A 19,339-nucleotide genomic window follows, 5' to 3' on the forward strand; every position below is an offset into this window, starting at 1 on the left:
TGCTAGAAGAAAACATAGGGCAAACGCTTTAACCTGTTGGCACAGATAGTCATTTCTTTTTTTGAAAAGACCCCAAAGCACAGACAATAAAAGCAAAAATAGACAAATTGGAGTACATTAAATTATACACACAAAGGAAACAAATGAGTGAAACAGAATGGGAAGAAGTATTTTCAATTTGCAGTTCATGAATGCAGGTTCATTAAGAATTAATATCCAGAGTACAGCAAAAAATTATTCCAGTTAAGAAATGGGTAAAGGATCTAAATAACAATTTTCAGAGGAAGAAATATAAATGACTGACAAATACATGAACAAAATGGTAAGTATTACTAGATGCCAGGAAAATGCAAATAAAAGGGATAGTGAGATGTCATCTCACCTAAGTTACAATGGTGACTATCAGAAAACTCATTTCCCTTTTGTGCCATGGGCATATTAATGTTCCCATCCTTTAGGGTTCTTGTGAGGATGTGTGAAGTCATGTGAATAAAGTGCCCAATCTTGTCCATATTAAGAGCTCAGTAGGTTTTAGCTGATTATCATTTATACTGCAATCATGTATGGTATGCAAGCTTTTGAAGAGTCTCTAATGGATTACAGTAGAGATAAATTTAATAATTAATGGCAGTATCAGGAGTATTACCTGTGCTAGATGTTTCATAGGATTAAATTTAAATATTAATATAGTAAAAATGTATTCTAATTTGTTTTTCCATTGAAGATGTAGCATAGTATACAATTTTTCTGCTTTCAAGGAATTCTTTAAAATGGAATAATTGCATCTATAGTGATTTTTAAAAGATTGTGGCTTCTAAAATTTTAAATTTTATTAAAAAAAAGTATAAATCCAGGTGGGAGTATGGTTTTATTTTAAAATCTTCTTAGAACTTCAGCAAAATATATTTTTTAACTTGTGTATTTTTAAAATTTATTCTAGCCAGCACCTAACCAAGTTACTTTTCATCTGCCACTACATCGTTACTATGCTATGTTTTTGAGTAAGGTAAGTCTATAATCAAACAATTCTGTTATTGTTTTGTTTTGTTATTTTAGAAAGAAATGTTGATTTAATATTTTGCGTTGCAATTTCTAGGCTGTGAAATGTCAAGAGCTAGATCTGGATTCTGTTTTACCAGATCAGGAGATGTTGATGAAACTAATGATTCACCCGCTCCAAATTCAAGTATGTATTCAGGAATTTTGGAAGCTTTGAATTAGATTACTTGGGTAAATGATTCTCCCTTTATTTTATGTGTGTGAAAATGTTATAAATTCCTTTTTTAAAAATTAAATTCTTACATTTTTGCTATGTTATATTAGAAATTCTCCTAATTATATTTACTTCTGAGGGAAGTAATTAAATGTCTACTTCCATAACACTGTTTGAGGAGTTAAGGGATCCAGTAGTTTCTAGTCAAGGTGCCACCACTATTTTGTTTTTCATATTGGTGAGGATAGATTATCTCCTTGGTTCTTAGCTTCCTTGTCTGAGAAGTTAGAGGGCTATAGACATAGAAGAATTGACTTTATAAGCACTGTGATTCCTTTCAGTTACTGCTGACAATGTAGATTTTCATGAATCCACCTTTTATTTGTCAGGGAAGGACTAGTACTACTAGTACTGCCTTGGAATTTTAGATTTGCTAATTGTTTTTGTACAGCAACTCTGGAGGCTAGAGCAAATAAGATAAAATTAGGACTGGTTATTTATTGTTGATACTGGACATAAATATGTGAATAATTAAGTACTAAATACCATAAAAATATTCTAATCTACTCCTTTCTTCAGTTGATGAAGTAGATGTGGTTTTTGACTTGCAACAGTTAACTCCATTTTGTCTATATTCCAGTGAATTTTAAGCATAACATATTTGATTGTTATTTTGTATCCTGGAGTTGTTTAAAAGAGAGAATTAGAGTAAAACATAGACACTGATTTCTAGTGAAATATTTTAGTGAAATGGTTATAAAAGTATTCAGAATTTATCATGGAAGTGATGTCACACATATAAACTCCAAAAGAGGTGGCTCCATAAAGGTTGAGCTAATTATTTAGCATGAGTCAGAATGTCAGCTTTGCCGTGATTAAATCACAAAATATTTTTAAGAAATTACTGTATGTCATAAAATTGAATTCAGATATATTTTCTTTGTCTAATTAAATTATTTATTTTGTTTTACTTTACTTTGTTTAATTAGGCAAGTCTAGCTGAAATCCACAGCAATATGTGGGTTAGAAATGGTCTGCAAATCAAAGGACAAGCCATGACTTATGTCCAGTCTCATTTTTGTAATTCCATGATTGATCCTGACATTTACCTACTACAGGTAAGCCAGCTTGCTAGTGTAGATGCTCTACTTTAGATGGTGTCTAATTTGTACCCACAAGATTTTAATTTATGGAGGCAACTGAGCGATGACATGGAGCAGTCGGGCTACTGACATAAGGATTTATTACTGGGCAAATGGTTACTATGGTAGTTAAGACATCAGTGTCTAAAATCAAAACACCTGTGTCCAGTTTATGGCCCTGTCTCTTGACTCTGACTTCCAGCAGGTGCAGACCCTGGGAGGTAGCAAGGATGGCTAATGTAATTGGCCACCCACTGCAGAAGAGAACTGAGTCAAGTTCCAGATCCTGGACTTGGTCTCCTGGCTGTCATGGACTTTTGGGGAGAGAAGGAATCAGCTGATTGTCCGCCTTTCAATTAAATTAGAAAAGCACTAGTTGCTTAGATTTTGCCTTTCTCAAAAGGAAGCGGCATGTCAAATCCCACAGGGCCTGTAGGGATTCATTGGGATTTAGTCAGGAGTCAGGAGTGAAGGGAAGGCCTGGAGATGGAGACTATATTGAGTTTTCCACGGGAGAGGCAAGATGAGGCAGGTAAATGGTTTAGCACTGACTAGTTTGAGGAATTCCAGTGGATTTGGTGGCACAGGTCGTCCTGTGGACTAGCTTGGCTCTGTGTTGATGGAGGGAAGGGGGAATACTGGGTTGGGACTTCAGTAAAGGCTTATTGGCTTGCGAGAGACGTATGTAAGAACATTATATAGTGTTGTTTCAGAGTTAACTCTAACCTTGCATCTTTTTTTAAGGCACTCTGATGTTCAGACATCAAAGTTGCAGAAATCTAAAAAGATGGGGTTAATATAGAAGGAAATCTGAATTTCGAAAAATAAGGCATTTTGTTTTTTCTTTTACAGGTTTGTGCCTCCAGACTTGACCCAGATTATTTTATTTCATCTGTCTTTGAAAGGTAAGCATATACTCATTGAAAAGTGATAGAAAGTGTTTAGAGTTAAAGCTAATTTGATTCCAATTCCTAAAAGTCTGTCTCAAATATTTCTTCTTACAGATTTAAGGTAGTGGATTTGTTGACAATGGCGTCACAACATCAGAATACAGTACTTGATGCAGAGCATGAGAGATCGATGTTAGAAGGCGCTCTTACATTTCTTGTGATTCTTTTGAGTCTTCGTTTACATTTAGGTAAAAACCACTGCTACCAATCCTGAGCTGTTAGCTATTCTCCGCCTTTTTCTTTCCTTCTCTCTGTCCTAGTAATTGGCTTATGTAAAAAAGAAAAGTGTGTGGGTGTGTTTAAACACTGTCTCAGAATATCTTATACACTTGGCACCCTTCTCAGAATATGTATTTCTAAATGCTTTGAAAAAAAAAAAAAACTATAAACAACAGAATAGTTCAACTGCAGTTATGCTTGGGGCATTGCATTCCTGACTCTAACTTGAAGCATCTCATGCATTGTAAGATACCTTGTAAATTGTATGCAAAGTTGTTTCTTGATGATTTTTGTTCAGATTATTCTATTTTTAATGATTTTAGGAATGTCTGATGATGAGATTCTCAGGGCGGAGATGGTGGCCCAGCTATGCATGAATGACAGGACGCACAGCTCCTTACTGGACCTCATATCCTTCTCAAAATGGAGTTTTCTGTTAGTTGTAGGATCTACAAACAACAGTTTTGATGTCAGGGTTTTTTTTTAACAATTCTTCTGAAATTGAAAAATATTGTAAAAAGTTCAGTTCTTGGCTTAAGTGTGTGCTTATTTGCTTTTTTTTAGTTGTTTGTTTTTCAACCTCTTGTTATTATCTCTGGGCACTCTATTTGGATTTGGGGGTAGAGCTCCGACTTGGCTCTGGCTGTCCAGGCGTGACTTTCTAGAAAGATGTTAGTGTACAGGCATTGTGTAAAAGATAGCTATGTCTTGTTATATAAGTAACCAAACTGAAATTTATAGATAACAGAATACCTTCTTTTAGTTGTGGTGAAGATTTTAGACATTCTGAGGATTTTTTGCTGATATTTAATGCTTAAAAGATTCTCAAGTTTGTAAATTATTGTCTGCAAACTGAAAATTTTTCTTTGTCTTGGGCTGAGCAAACCATGGTATTTTAGTATCTATTAATCAATAAATCACAATTTTGTGATTAAAATATTTGACTAATTTGGTAAATATATCTTGGGACTAAACAGGAATTGGCTAAAATTTTGATTTTGTGCAATTACCATTAGAATGCCTGTCTACCTTGAAGATTTTTATAAGTGGCGTCAGTTTGATTTGCTTGGTGATTTCTTTCAGGCATTTGTATATTGTATACCAGTGCTGTTACAGATCAAAAACCTCCTTGGTCATTTGAACTTACTAGTAATTGTATACCTCAACGTGAAAAAAAGGAAAGAATCTTTGTGACTTGCTGCTTTTTTTCTCCACCCAAACTTACTTAGCATATTTTTATTTGGGAATGATATTTTATGTTTTTTGAAAATAATATTTTTTATAAATTATTGCCAAATTTTTAGCTTATTCTTTGTTTTCCTAAGGACAAGTAATTTTTTTTTGCAAAATTATGAAAATGAAGATTAGTTTTAAGAGTGTCCCCTTATTTTGCATACTTCAGTGAATTTTTGAGAGATATAACAGAATTACTTTATTATGCAATTTTCTAATAGGCTTCTACTTTGAAAATATTTGCAAAAATTTATAATGAAAAGTTTTCAACTATTATATTCTATGGCCCTCTTGTGGCCAACTGTATACATTATAGCTAATTACTACTGTGCTCTTAGCAAAATCAACTGGAAAGATTAAACAGATGGCTTTAAGTTACTAATATTTTTTCTTGACATTTTAATCATATTCCAGAAAATCCCAACCCCAAAAGTGGGATTATTCCAGGCAGTTATAGCTTTGAATCCGTTTTGTCAGCTGTAGCGGATTTTAAGGCTCCTGTTTTTGAACCTGGAGGTTCTATGCAGCAAGGCATGTACACTCCCAAAGGTAGGTCCAGATTCATTCAGATATCAGTTCTTTGGAAGTGAAAGTGAATTCTCTGTGTTAAAAAAAAAAGTTTATCTTTTATTTATTCAGCTTTGATTGTGTAAATGTAAATGTAATTTAATGTCCTTTATTGTAAAGAGTGATACTATTTGCATTCAGTTAGAATCTGTGGTTTTCTGTTACAGTAAACTTCCTTAGATTTTAAGTTTTGAAAGGAACTCGGTATGTGAGCTTCAGCTCATTTTATAAGTGATTATAATTAAACTAGAAATTATAAAACAAGTGCATACTTAAAAATATTTGGAAACATTTACTCTCCAAATGTAATTTTGAAACAGTTGTCACTATTTCACTTTTAACTTAAACGGTTCTTTGAATGCTAATAGTTTCAGAAAATCTATATAGATTGCTAATAGGACTAACTAGTATTTTAAGCCTGTGTATATATGCAGAAACCTTTTACTGAAGTGGTTGCTTTTGTAAATTTTCTCTAGACTCATAGCTAACATGTTTGCCAAGAGCCACAGGAAGTGAAGTTTGGATCAGTCTTTTTTTGTTTGTTTGTTCACTTTAAAATATTGTTTGCCTATCTTAAAATGTTGAAGCAAGTAGCAGTTAAATGCTTTCTTACTCCCTCAAAACACTGTGTAAATGAAAACCCAGTGTCCATTTAAGGTTTAAACAGCAGGAAATGTGTGTGGTAAAGCCTAACAGAGAAGCCTCCTCACGTAAAATTTTTCACGTAGTTCACAAATAGTGAGGATCATCCAGAGCCTGGCTGGCATGTATCTCATTAAAAGGGGAAGCATGGTGTTTCTTCTTTTCCTTTGTCTCGTTTGAACTGGGGAGTGGCAGTCTGATGAGGTGCAGTAGCCCTGTAAGACTTACTTGGGGTCCTTATTAAAAATCCAGGTGTCTGTGCATCAACCCTGCTCCATTCTCAGGGTTTCTGGGGCTGGACTCTGACTGGCTCTGTGGATGAGCAAATGTGCAGTAGAGCTTGAGATTTAGTAGGGCTGCTGGTTAGCAACTGCCTGTGCTAGAAATTGGTGTACTGGTGGCTGTGAAGGGGAAGCTTGGCTTCTAACATGTTTGGCATGAGACAGGAGCAAGAGAAAGAGACCCTCTTAATACAGTGGGTCCTAAGATTATTCTCAGGCCACCTTTTAGAATTTTCACATATCCAATTTTTATTTCTTTTATTATAGATTTATTGCCTCAATGGTTTCTTGTTTATTTTCTTTTTAAGATTTATTTATTTATATTGGAAAGTCAGATTTGTATAGAAAAGGAGGTACAGAGAGAAAGATCTTCTGTTCCCTGGTTCACTCCCCAAGTGCCTGCAACAGGTGGAACTGAGCTGATCTGAAGCCAGGAGCTAGAAGCTTCTTTCTTCCAGGACTCCCATGCCAAGTGCAGGGTCCCAAGGCTTTGGCTATCATTTACTGCTTTCCCAGGCCATAAGCAGAGAGCTGGATGAGAAGTGGAATGCTAGGACATGAACTGGCATCCATATGGGATTCTAACACATGCAAGGAAAGGACTTTAGCCACTAGACTGCTACACCAGACTCAAATATGTTGTTTTTTAAAAACATTTGCCTCATCTTTAGCATGAGTATTATGTCTTGAATTACATTTGTGGCTTATAATTTTTTAATGCACATTAAAATAATTCTATGACTATGAAAATAGCCCTATATAGTTAATACTTAAAGTTATTTTGTGTACTCCAAACATATACACATGAAATATACACATATATACAAATGTATGCACATGAAGCAGTAGTTCTTAATTTGTTCTGACAATGAAATCAGTCACCTGTTTTGTAAACAAAACAGGAAGGATTTATAAAGTGAAAATCCTGAAACTATGTTATTAATTTTAAATTGGCTTTCATATTTTTCAACTCTGAATACTTTTGAAGATACAAGTGAACTGTTACATTCTTACTTTCTAATTGGCCTCTTACAAAAAAACAAAAACTTTTTCTAAAAGATTTATTTATTTTGAAAGAGTTACAGAAAAAGAGGGAGAGAGATCTTCTATCTGTTGGTTCATTCTTCAGATGGTCACAAGCAGCAGAGCTGGGCCAGGCTGAAGCCAGGAGCTTCATCTTGGTTTGCTGTGTGAGTGCAGAACCCTTTGGACATCCACTGCTGCTCTTCTTAGACCATTAGTAAGGAGCTGGAAATGAAATGGAGCAGCGAGGTCTTGAACTGGCACCTGAATGAGATTATAGCATTACAGATAATAGCTTACCCTGATACGCCACATGATGAGGCCTCATGATTTAATAAAAATTTTGCTCATGCATATTTGCTGAACTTGAAAGACTGTACTTAATGATGAGGTTAGGATTAAAAATGTTAATTGTTTTTTTAGAACTCAAGACAGGTAGACAGAGACAAGAGAATGAGTTCTCACCCAGTGGTTCAACCCCTAATTTCCTGTAACAACCACAGCTAGACAAGGCCTCATTGGGACACAGGAACTCAATTCAGGGACATAAATATTTGAATCATTGCCTGGTGTCTCTTGGAGTATCTTACCAGGACACTGGAATAGGGAGAGGAGTCAGTGCTTGGACCCAGGCATTGCAGTGTGGTTAGTGATCATCCTGAGCAATGGTGTAACAACTAAGTCAAATGCTTGCCTCATTAAAAACTTTTTAATTGTGATTTTTTTTTTACTGAAAAAAATTGGTGTAATATCATGTTTATTAAAGCAGATATAACCAAATTATTCTGTCTTTTCAATTTAAAATACATTTAACAAGTGTAACAAGTCTTTGGAGATTGATTTTCTTATTAGAAGTTACTGTTCTGTTTCTCCTGTCTTCTGAATAATAGCTGAAGTCTGGGATCAGGAGTTTGACCCTGTCATGGTCATCCTTCGAACTGTATACCGCAGAGATGTGCAGTCTGCCATGGACAGATACACAGCTTTGTAAGTCCTTCAAACTGATTGGTGACCTAGTGGAATATTCTGTGTTTATATGGAGGTTTCAATTATGTGGCAAATATGGTACACTCTTGTTAATGTATACTGTCAATTTTATGAGGATAAAATATCCAAAGGTTTAAAAAGTATAATCAGATTAATTTGTGTTCTCAAGATTCTTACCCCAGGTTTGATGCTAACTGGATCAAAAAAAGATTTTAAACCATTTAGATCATAAAAACAAAAATCTAGAAACTTACTTAGTTGTTTTGATTGGTGGCATTAGTTTTTTATGTTGTTCTACCCTTGAGTCGTAGAGGAATCACTTCATATATGAACCGGGGTGTCTGTGGAAAGTATGAAACTGTTGTTGTATTCTGGACAACATAGAAAATAGCCATAGGAAAACAAACTTCAACTTTGGTATCTTTAAACATAGTTTAAAGTGTTGACGCCTGCAGAAAAGTTCTGAGGGCTATCTTTGCCATGAAGAACATGACTTGTACGTTGTACATATTGTAAGTTGTAAACTTTCAGAAATTTTTTTTTTTTCATCTCTTTAAAACCTTTGTAGTTACCATTGTGGTGTAGAATATTACATTGTCTTCATTTGTGCTTTTTAAAATCTTGAGCTATGTATTTTCAAAACAAGTTTAAAATGTCATAGAGGTCTTTGACCTTGAGAAAATAGTTACCTAGTAAGTATGTGGTCACGGCTTCTATTTTGGCCAGAATTTTGCTGTAAAAACATAGATGTTGAGTTTAAGACCCATCACAGTTCTCTGAGTGTGAAGTCTGAGCTTTACTGCTCTTCCCCCAGCTAAAGGAAATACCTGCCCAGGCCCAAGCTCAGTTGTCAGCATCTCCCAGGGGATTGTCTGGGGCAAGGTCTCCTTCTCTGTTTTCTTAGCCACTTTTCAATGCTTTTTTTTTTGTAGCTTTGTAATGATTTATGTACTTGTAGACTTTTACTCAATTTTTAAAAAATTTTACTTTTGGTGATTTTATGTAGTTGATTATGATGGGAAGAGTCCAGGTTTAGGAGAAAGCAGGTGAGGCCATTGTTTCCGAATTTTCTTTTTCCTCTTTCTGTCTCTGGGGGAAGGGGTGAGATATGAGGAGAAGCCATACCCAGCCTTCCAAATGCCTCAGTACTCAGAGATGGGGAACGGCCACTTGATGATATCATCCCAGGGTCCCCCATGTGGAGTGTGTTCTGAGGGTGTGCTCAGGTGGTTTCAGTGGTTGTTAAATGCTGTCGATATTGCCAATTCAAGGATGAGGAAATCCTTCCAAGGTCCGTTTGCTGACATAGACCACATTAGAGTCTCCATCTGCCCAGAAATTTACTGTCAGTGCTAGACTGGGTAGTTGACCAATCTGTTATGTCCTCCTTCCTCTGCTATGGTACCAGATGTCCTCTGCAGGCTTCAGTGGACTGCCAAATCTGCCATGTATATGTGCTCATGCTGTCTACTGGTTCATCTTTTCCACTGAGGAGCCCCAGGTTTGACACATGCATTCAATGATCTAACCATAGATTCTATGATTCTCCTCATAGTTGGAGTTTTGAGTCTAGTGGTTCAGTAGGGGGTATCCCCAAAGAAGTGTCATCTGAAGTCATCCCAGACCTGACCTTTGTGTGTACTTACCAGTATGGGGTGTGGCTCAGCGACATTAGCTTATGCATACGCTGATAGTTGCAATTGCTGGGTCAGTTCTGTCTCCAGCCCCTTCTTTTGCATAAACTAGTGGATACTGCAGCCCATTCCAACAATGCCCACCATGTATTTTGCCCTCACATATTCCAGCGAGAGTTTCAGCGTAGTCAGAGTGACCCCTGATAATGCGTATTAGGCCAATCCGCAGCCCTGGTTCCTGTGCTTGCCAGCATGTGCAGCAGACTGGTCCAGTCAGTCCTACATCCCATTCAGTGCTTGTACATGTCAACAGATGCCAAAACCCAGCACTGCTCAACTGACCCCACTATCTAGTATACACTGTTTTTTTTTTTTTTAAGATTTATTATTTTTATTGGAAAGGCAGACGTACACAGAGGAGGAGAGATGAAGAAGAACTTCTGTCTAATGATTTACTCCCCAGGTGACCACAACGGCCAGTACTGCGCCAATCCAAAGCCTGGAATCAGGAGCTCTTTCCTGGTCTCCCATGCGGGTTCAGGGTCCTAATACTCTGAGCTGTCCTCAACTGCTTTCCCAGGCCACAAGCAGGGAGTTGGATGGGAAATGGAGCTGCCAGGATTAGAACCGGCACCTGTATGGGATCCTGGTGCGTTCAAGGCGAGGACCTTAACTGCTATGCTATTGTGCCAGGCCCCAGTATACACTCTTGGTAGCAGGTGTCATTGCCTGTCTAGCCAGGCCCGTCCCAACCCTGGTTCTCATGCTCACCAGTGGGAATGCAGCCCATTAGAGAGTTGCCCACCGTTACCCTACCGGGCCCACTGCCAGCCCCGGATCCTGAACTTTGCTTGTGGTTTTATAGTCTAGCTTGACAGGTCTTTCCCCCAGTCCCAGCACTTTCCAGCTGATGCTGCAGCAAAGTCTAACTGGCCTGCACCTACTCTGTCTAATGCATGCAACCAGTGGGTTTCTTTGGTTAGCTCAGCTTGGCTCTACTTCAACTCAGTTCACATGCACAGCAGTAGGTGTTGAAGCCTTGCCCGGACTGGTCTGCCCCAGTCCCAGTTCTCACACTCATGATCGGGAGCAGTGGTTCAGCAGGTGAGCCCCCACCAACCCTCTCATAGACTCAGCCCCTCTCCGTCTACCACTCTTGCATATGCCTGTAGGTGCTGTGTCCCAGTCTGCCATGGCCTGCGGCACCTTATCATTTGCTGATGGGTGTTATAGCCTGGCTCGACCTGGTCTGTCCCCAGTTCCAGTTCATGCTGGTGGGTGTTACATCCTAGCCCAGTCCATCCACCCTCAAGTCCTGGCTATATTGAAAACTAGCTGGTGGGCCCAGTGCGATGGTACAGTGGTTAAGGTCCTCGCCTTGCACACCCGGGATCCCATATGGGCGCCGGTTCTTAATCCCGGCAGCTCTGCTTCCCATCCAGCTCCCTGCTTGTGGCCCGGGAAAGCAGTCGAGGATGGCCCAAAGCTTTGGGACCTTGCACCCGTGTGGGAGACCCAGAAGAGGCTCCTGGCTTTGGATCGGCATAGCATCGGCCGTTGCTGCTCACTTGGGGAGTGAATCATCGGACGGAAGATCTTCCTCTCTGTCTCTCCTTTCTGTATATCCGCCTTTCCAATAAAAATAAGATAAATCTAAAAAAAAAAAGAAAACTAGCTGGTGTTTCTGCCTGACCCAGCCTTTCCTGTCCCATCCTGGTTCTCGGATCTGCCCTTGGGTGTTATGAACTGGCCTGTCCTGGCCTGTACTCAGACCTGACCCACACATATGCTAGTGTGTACTATAACCTGGCCTGATCTCGGCTGCTCCCATCCTTGGTTCTTACGCTTCCCTGCAGGAATTACGTCCTGAGAGAGGAGTTCCCCAGCTCCTCTATCAAGTCTCCCAGTGGCAGATATCACATACAATGGTGAATCCTTGTCCCAGACTGATTTGACCTACTTCCTGTCCTGGGAGGAACAGTGGCCTTGCCCAGAGGGCCAGACTCAGTCCGGTTCTTACTGTTGGGTATTACAGCCTAGCTGCACCTTGTCCATGCTCAGACACAGCTCTCGTGTGGTTCAGTGGGTACAAATATCTAACCCAGCCTGTCCTGTTCTCTCCCTGGCTTCTATGAGCACCAGCAGATGCTGAAATCTAGCCCAGTCTGGCCCACCCAGACTCAGTTCACACCCATGCCGAGGAGCACTGCAGTCTGTCTAGCCCAGATTGCTGCCCCTGTGGAGGCTCTTGTGCTCACCTGTGGAAACCACAACCCAGCCTGGTTGTTCTCTTAGCTCGCCAGTGAGGCCTGTTCTGAGCCACAGATCTTGTGCATGCCAGTGGTTGCCCTGACCCTGCTCGGCATAAACCATCCCCTTCTTGGCCTTTGCAATTGTATGCTGTGGCCTGACATGGCCCGCCCTGCCCAATTCCCAATTTTCTTTCTTTCTTTTTTTTTTTTTTAAAGATTTATCTTATTTTTATTGGAAAGGCTATCGGATATACAGAGAGGAGAGACAGAGAGGAAGATCTTCCGTCCGATGATTCACTTCCCAAGTGAGCACAACGGCTGATGCTATGCCGATCCAAAACCAGGAGCCTCTTCTGGGTCTCCCACACGGGTGCAGGGACCCAAAGCTTTGGGCTGTCCTCGACTGCCTTCCCGGGCCACAGGCAGGGAGCTGGATGGGAAGCAGAGCTGCCAGGATAGAACCGGCGCCCATATGGGATCCCGGGTGTGCAAGGCGAGGACCTTAACCACTGTGCCACCACGCCGGGCCCTCTTTTTTTTTTTTTAAGATTTATTTATTTTTCTATAGGAAAGGCAGATGTACGGAGAGGAGGAGAGACAGAGAAGATGATCTTCTGTCCTATGATTCACTCCCCAGTGGCCACAATGGCTGGTGCTGCGCCGATCCATACCCAGGAGCCAGGAACTTCTTTCTGGGTCTCCCACGTGGGTGCAGGGTCCCAAGGCCTTGGGCTGTCCTCAACTGCTTTCCCAGGCCACAAGCAGGGAGCTGGATGGGAAGTGGAGTTGCTGGGATTAGGACCAGCACCCATATGTGATCCCAAAGTGTTCAAGGTGAGGACCTTAACCGTTACACTATCGCACTGGGCCCAATTCCCAACTTTAATTGGCGGGAGCAATAGCCTCTCCTGGCCCTGTCTGTTCCCATCTCTGACTCATGCAAACCGGTATGTGTGGTAGCTTAGGCCATCATGACACACACTTGAGCCTGGCTCCTGCACTTGTCAGTGAGCTAAGGTTGCCTGGCCCTGCCCAGTTTTTCCTCTTCCAGAACCAACCCACACAGTTGGTGATGGGTGAGGCTACCTTACCTAGCCTAACACCCAGGCTTGAATCATATGTTCACCAGCGGGAGCTATGGCTCACCAGGCCCACTTTTTTTTTTAAGTTCTTTTTTTTGGTATTCTTTACATAGTTGATTAGGGTACAAAAGAATGAAGGGCTACAGAAAAGTGGGTAAGACCATTGTTTCCACGTTAAAATTATTTTTTTCTGTATCCAGGTTAGGGGAAGTGGTAAAGGGAAAAGTCGCACCCAGCCTCCCACCCATTCCAGATCCCCAGTGTGGGGCATTTCCAAGGGTCCTGCTTATGCAGTTTTGATAGTTCAAAAGTTCTGAATTGCTGTCAGTCTCTCCACTCCAAGTGCGATGAAATCTCCTCAGAATCCACTAGCTGACATAGTTTCTCCATAGTTGAGGTTCTGAGATCAGCAGTTCAGTTGGAGGGATTGCCAGAGAAACTTCATGTGAGGTGACCCCAGACCTGATTTTTTTTTAATTTATTTTTTTAAAAAAATGATCTTATTTAGTTGATTAGGGTACAAAGGGTCAAGCGCTACAGGAAAGTGGGTAATACCATTGTTTCCACACTAATATTTTTTTTCCTGTATCTGGGGTCAGGGGAGAAACAAAGAGAAAAGCCCCACCCAGCCTCCCATCCTTTCCAGACCCACTGGCTGACATAGTCTCTCTCTTTTTTTTTTTTTTTATTAATAAAATTTATTTTGACATTCTTTACATACTTAGTTAGAGTAAGAAGGTTCAAGGGCTACAGGAAAGTGGATAATACTAGTATGTTTTCCATATTGTTACCTTCATGTTTAAAAGGGGGGTATTAAGGGAGAAGGCCCGCCCAATTTCCCACCCTCCCCAAGTCCCGGGTGTAGGGCATGCTCTGAGGTTCTTGCTCAAGTGGTTTTGATATTGCAACAGTTATGAATCGCTGTCATTCTTGCCACTCCAAGCACTATGAGGTCTTTGAAAAATCCACTGATTGACATAGTCCATCATAGCTGAGATGGTTGGTTGACCCGTTCTGTCTTCTCTCCTTTCTTCGTTAGGGTTCTGAGTCCAGCATTTAGATTAGGAAGATCTCCGAAGAAACTTCTTGTATGTGCTAACAAGTACAGGGCCTGGCACCGTCCATCGCTCCAATCAGCTGGTGGTTGCAATTGCTGGGTTGGTTCTATTTTCACTCCTGACTTCCACTGGAACCAATGGGTGTTGCAGTCCAGCCTGGTTCTGCCTCGCACATACTTAGCCCTCACCTAAACCAGTGGGAGCTGCAGCCTAGTTGGAGCGACCCACAATAACCCCCACCAGGACCGCCCCTACCCTGGTTTGCCAGTAAGTGTAGCAGTAATCCAGTCTGTCCCACACCCCATTCCACCCCAGCCACTGTCTTAGTTTTATGTCCTCCCGTGGAAGTGGTAACCCAAGAGGGATGAGCCCACTATTACCCTCCCAGGCCTCTGCCACTCCCAGATTCCAATTGATGCTGCCCAAACAAACCTCGCCCACTTTAATTCTGTTTGCACCAGTAGGAATAATCCGCCGAGCCCAGCTTTTCCCTGATCTAGTCCACATGAGGCGCACAGGTGTGGTAGCTCTGCCTAGTCTGGTCTGCCCCCATCCCAGCCCATGCTCTCTTGCGGAAGTAGCTATCCTGCAAAGGAACCCTCCCTTATTCACCTGCTGGCTCTGCCTACTTCCTTTCTTGTTCTCAGGCTGGTTGGACGCTGCGGTCCCCTCCGGTACAGGCAACCTCACCTCGGCATTCCATATTGTGCACTAGTCTTTGTTGTGACCGAACCCTGACATAGTCTCTTTATGGTTAGGGTTCTGAGATCAGCAGTTCAGTTGGAGGGATCTCCAAAGAAACTTCATCTGAGATGATCCCAGATCTGATTCTTGTGTGAATTTGCCAGTAGAGGGTCTGACACAGTCTGTCAGCTTATGCACCGTCAGCTTATGCACATGCTGGTTGTTGCAATTGCTGGGTCAGTTCTGTTTCCAGCCCTGTCTTCCATGAAAACCGATGGGTATTGCAGTCCAGCCCGATCCTGCCCACTTCATACTTGGCCCTCATGGAAACCAGTGGGATCTGCAGTCTAGTTGGGATGACTCCTCATTAACCCCCACCAGTTCTGCCCCCTACCCTGGTTCCCATGCTTGCCAGTATGTATCGCAGACTTGTCCAGTCTGTCCCACATCCCATATAGCTCTGATACTTGTCAATGGGCATTGAAGCCTAGTTCAACCTGACCTGCCCTATTATCCAACCCACATACATACTGGCGGGTGCTGTTCTGTCTAGCCATCCCTGCCCCAGTCCTGGTTTTTATGCTATGCAGTGGGAGTGGTAACCCAAGAGGGAGGCGCCTACTATTTCCCGCCTAGGCCATTCCCACTCCTGGATTATGTACTTTACAGGTGTTTCTGAGGTTTAACTTGACAGAATTAGCCCCCAGTGCCAGCCTCTGCCATCTGATGCTGTGGCAAAGCCCAACCAACTCTCACCCACTCTATGCTTTACCAGTAGAAACAATCAGCCCAGCCTGACTTTTCCCAGATCTAGCTCACATGAGGCCCACAGGTGTTATATCCCTATCTGGTCTGGTCTGCTTCCATCCCAACTCCAGTGGGAGTGTCCATCCAGTAGGGGAACCTTCCATATTCCCTCTAGCGGCTAAGCCCCCTCCCTCCTGGTTCTCACGTGGGCTGGTTGGGCCCAGTGGCCTAATCTGATATAGCTCACCTCACCTGGGCATTTGTCAGTGGGTGTTGTAGCCTGGCCCGGCCTGGCGTCCCCCCAATTCCAGCTGACACTGATGAAGGTTATAGCCTAGCCCAGCTCACCAGCATCCAATCCCAGCCGTAATGTGCACTAGTATGTTTTGTGACCCACACTCTGTTCTAGTGCTCAGATTTGTCAGTGGGTGATGTGAACGGGTTCAGCCTGGTCTGCTCCCAACCTATGCCAAATGTATGCTGGGTACCTTTTCCTGGCCAGTTCTGGGCTGCTCCCTATCGTGGTTCTTGTACTCATCTGCAGGGACTGTGTCCTGCCAGCAGAGTTTCCCAGGCTCCCCCATCAGAACCTTTCCTATTGCCAGATCTCGTGTATACCAGTGGTGGGTTTATGAGCCAGCCCTACTTAGTTCACCTCCTGTCCTAGCAGGAACAGTGGCCTTTCCTGACTGGCCTTCAACCCAGTCTGGTTCTTACTGTTGGATGTTTCAGCCCAGCCAAGGCTTGTCCATACCCAGACACAGCTCACAAGTGGCTCTGTAGTGGCAGAGACTTATCCTAGTCCATCCTATATGTACTCTGGTCCTCCAGAGCACCAGATGGTGCTGTAATTTAGCCTGTCCTGATGCATTCAGTGCCACTCTACACTTGTGCCAAGGGAGGCTGCAGCCATGTCTAGACCAGAACACAGCCCTTACTCTATCTCCTGCACTCACCAGTGGGAACCCCAACCCAGTTAGGATGTCTTCTTAGCTTTCTAGTGTCTTCTTTGCTTCCCAACCATAGATCACGCACATGACAGTGGTTGCTCTAACCCAACTTGGCATTGCTCCTCGCCTATCTTGGCCTTTGCCTTTGTTGTTGTTGTTGTTTTTTTTTTCTCCCTGTGCCTTTGTTGTTGTGTCCTAGTATCCTTGGCTCATGCAGACCAGTAGGTATAAGAGCCTAGCTCAACATGACTTGTGCTCCATCCTGATTTCTGTTCTTCCTTGTGAGGTAAGGTTTGCTCAGCCCTGCTCGGTCTGCCCCCTTCCAGTTGCAGCTCGGCCCACCCTACATCCTGTTTTAGGGTTCACATTTGAGTGCTGCTGCCTTGGCCTGCCCAGACTGTTGTCAGTTCCTTTACCCATGAATGATGGCAGGTTCCATAGTCACACCTAGCACAGCCCATCACCACCCCAGCTTGCAAGCTAACCAACAGGACTTGTATTTCCACAGGATTAGGCCTTTTTGTAACAGAAATCTTTCCCCACAGAATCTGCCCCCTGATCTGGTTCTCTCACATGTTGGTTAGTCTCCTGACCCTGCAAGTGTGACCCATCCCTTGTTCCGCCACTCAGTGAGTTACTGGTACCTACCTCTGACAGACAGGCCCCCAGCCATATCTTTCATGTGGACTGGTGTGTGGCAGTCAGTGATGTTCTGTGCTAATAGCCCATCTCAGAATTCCCATTTGGGCTGGGGAATCAGTCTGGCCCAAATAAACCTTGTGGAATCTCCCCCTCCAAACCTTTACATCTCAGTCACCAGGCATGTAAGCATGTTCTGTGACCCCATTGCCTGGAATCACACAGAATTCATCCCTGACCTACATTCACACTAGCCTTATCCCTGGATGTCTCTAGGCAGCAATTACAACCCTAAGAACCCTAGAGCTCGCTGCTGGGCAGCCAGCAGGCAGAGCCTGGCAACAAATAGGCACACTCGCCACCCAAAGGCTAGGACTCCCTCATCAAGTGGTGGTGGTGTCCATGGGCCGATTCCTGGGCCTTGGGTCCGACCTGGCCTGGGTTCTCCCCGCAAGCAGGTCACCACCAGTGAGGAGGGGTCCTGTCATCCGAGGCGCCAAGGTCGAACCCCACCAAACCCAGTTTCCTGCTGGCACAGGTCGTGGTGGTAGGGCAGGGCTAGAGGCCTTAATCCCATCCCAGGATTTCTTCATGGTGCACTCACCATGGGGGAAGAAATCTCTCTCCGGCCTCCCAGCATCCAGGACTCAGTCACCATGCGGTGATGGTGTCCATGGGCCACGTCCCGGGCATTGGGTCCAATCTGGCTCGGTTGTTCTCCACAAACGGGTCGCCACCTCTAAGGAGGGCTGCTGTCACCTAAGCCGCCAAGGTCGAACTCCCAGGCACACTCCTAGATGCAGATCTCACATGTGCCAGGAGCTGCCTGGCTACCCCCGACCCCAAATGTAATCTGCCCCCTCCATCCTGGCCTTTCCTGGCCTTTGTAGAGCTGGTGGATGTTGTTGTACAGCCCACCCTAACCCTATTCTTGGGTGCGTTTGTGGGTGTTGCAGTCTGGACTAGCCTGCCCTTTGTCATACCTAGCTCAGCTCATCACCACCCCCTCCTCTGAAGCAAAGCAACAGAAATTGCAGTTCCACAGGGTTGGGTCCACATATCCCTACAAACTCTGCCCCCAGACCTGGTTCTGTCTTGTACTGGTTGGTGTCATGGCCCAGTACAACATTATCTGTTTCCTCTCTCACTGGCATGTACTGTGATCTAGCCTTGCTAGGTAGGACCCAAGCCCTTACTTTAGTTTGGGGCTATGAGTGGTGGTCAGCTCTAAGCCATGCTAATTAGCCCAGTTCAGGTCTCCCACATTGGCTGGTGTGCTGTCTGACTCACCAAGGTCCTGTGGCTTTGCTCCCCCAAACCACTTGGTCTTAGATCCCTTGCTTACCTTCAAGTACTGTGACCTTGTGGATGGGAGTCCCTTATAGTCATTCCTCACCTGCAACATACTCCCTCAGCAGTCCTTCCTCCCCCACATCCCCTTAGCCCTTTCCCTGATCAATCCATAGTCTCTGTACCTGGGAGCACATGGGTTCTCCAGCCTGGTCCACTGCATTTCATGCCAGCATGTTAATCAAGGGCTCTGCTTTCCCCCACCTTTGCCCCATCCCCACCCCTGGGTCAAGCACAGGGGAAACATCTCCAGGCTCATTCCACCTGCTTACCTGCTTGGGTGGATCCCTAGGTCCCTGCAGCCCCATGCTGCGCCATTCCCAACCCTTAGCCTTCTGCAAGCCCACATGTTTGGTCCCCTACAAGTCTGGCTGTGGTGGCCTGCTGGAAACCCCTTTACTCAATTTCTTCCTTCCTTCCTACCTGGCTACCTACCTTTCCTGCTTCCTTCCCTCCCTCCCTCCCTCTTTTCCTTCCTTCCTTCCTTGATTTATCTATTATTTTTATTGGACACTTAGATATACAGAGAGGAGGAGACACAGAGAGGAAGACCTTCTGTCTGCTAACTCACTCCCCAAGTGGCTGTAGTGCCTGCAGTTGAACCAGTCTGGAGCCAGGAGCCAGAAGCTTCTTCCGATTCTCCAACATGGGTTCATGGTCCCAAAGCTTTGGGCCATCCTCAACTG

The 19,339-nt window shown here is 43.4% G+C and overlaps 1 protein-coding gene across 3 annotated transcripts in view; it reads left to right on the top strand.

The window, feature by feature from the left end:
- Positions 1 to 19,339, top strand: part of UBR3 (ubiquitin protein ligase E3 component n-recognin 3) — a 169,804-nt gene that overhangs the window by 68,154 nt on the left and 82,311 nt on the right. For 2 of the 3 annotated variants that reach the window (XM_040971696.1, XM_040971697.1), the window contains exons 12-19: positions 941 to 1,006; positions 1,097 to 1,186; positions 2,203 to 2,331; positions 3,208 to 3,260; positions 3,360 to 3,493; positions 3,848 to 3,933; positions 5,165 to 5,306; positions 8,161 to 8,257. In XM_040971696.1, the coding sequence (XP_040827630.1) occupies positions 941 to 1,006; positions 1,097 to 1,186; positions 2,203 to 2,331; positions 3,208 to 3,260; positions 3,360 to 3,493; positions 3,848 to 3,933; positions 5,165 to 5,306; positions 8,161 to 8,257 (797 nt within the window). Of the gene's footprint in view, positions 1 to 940; positions 1,007 to 1,096; positions 1,187 to 2,202; positions 2,332 to 3,207; positions 3,261 to 3,359; positions 3,494 to 3,847; positions 3,934 to 5,163; positions 5,307 to 8,160; positions 8,258 to 19,339 lie in introns of all 3 variants that reach the window. The other variant, XM_040971695.1, reaches the window with a different exon arrangement.

Source organism: Ochotona curzoniae, unplaced genomic scaffold (assembly GCF_017591425.1).
Source record: "Ochotona curzoniae isolate NIBS_2020 unplaced genomic scaffold, NIBS_Ocur_1.0 contig_2210, whole genome shotgun sequence".
Classification (NCBI taxonomy): Eukaryota; Metazoa; Chordata; class Mammalia; order Lagomorpha; family Ochotonidae; genus Ochotona; species Ochotona curzoniae.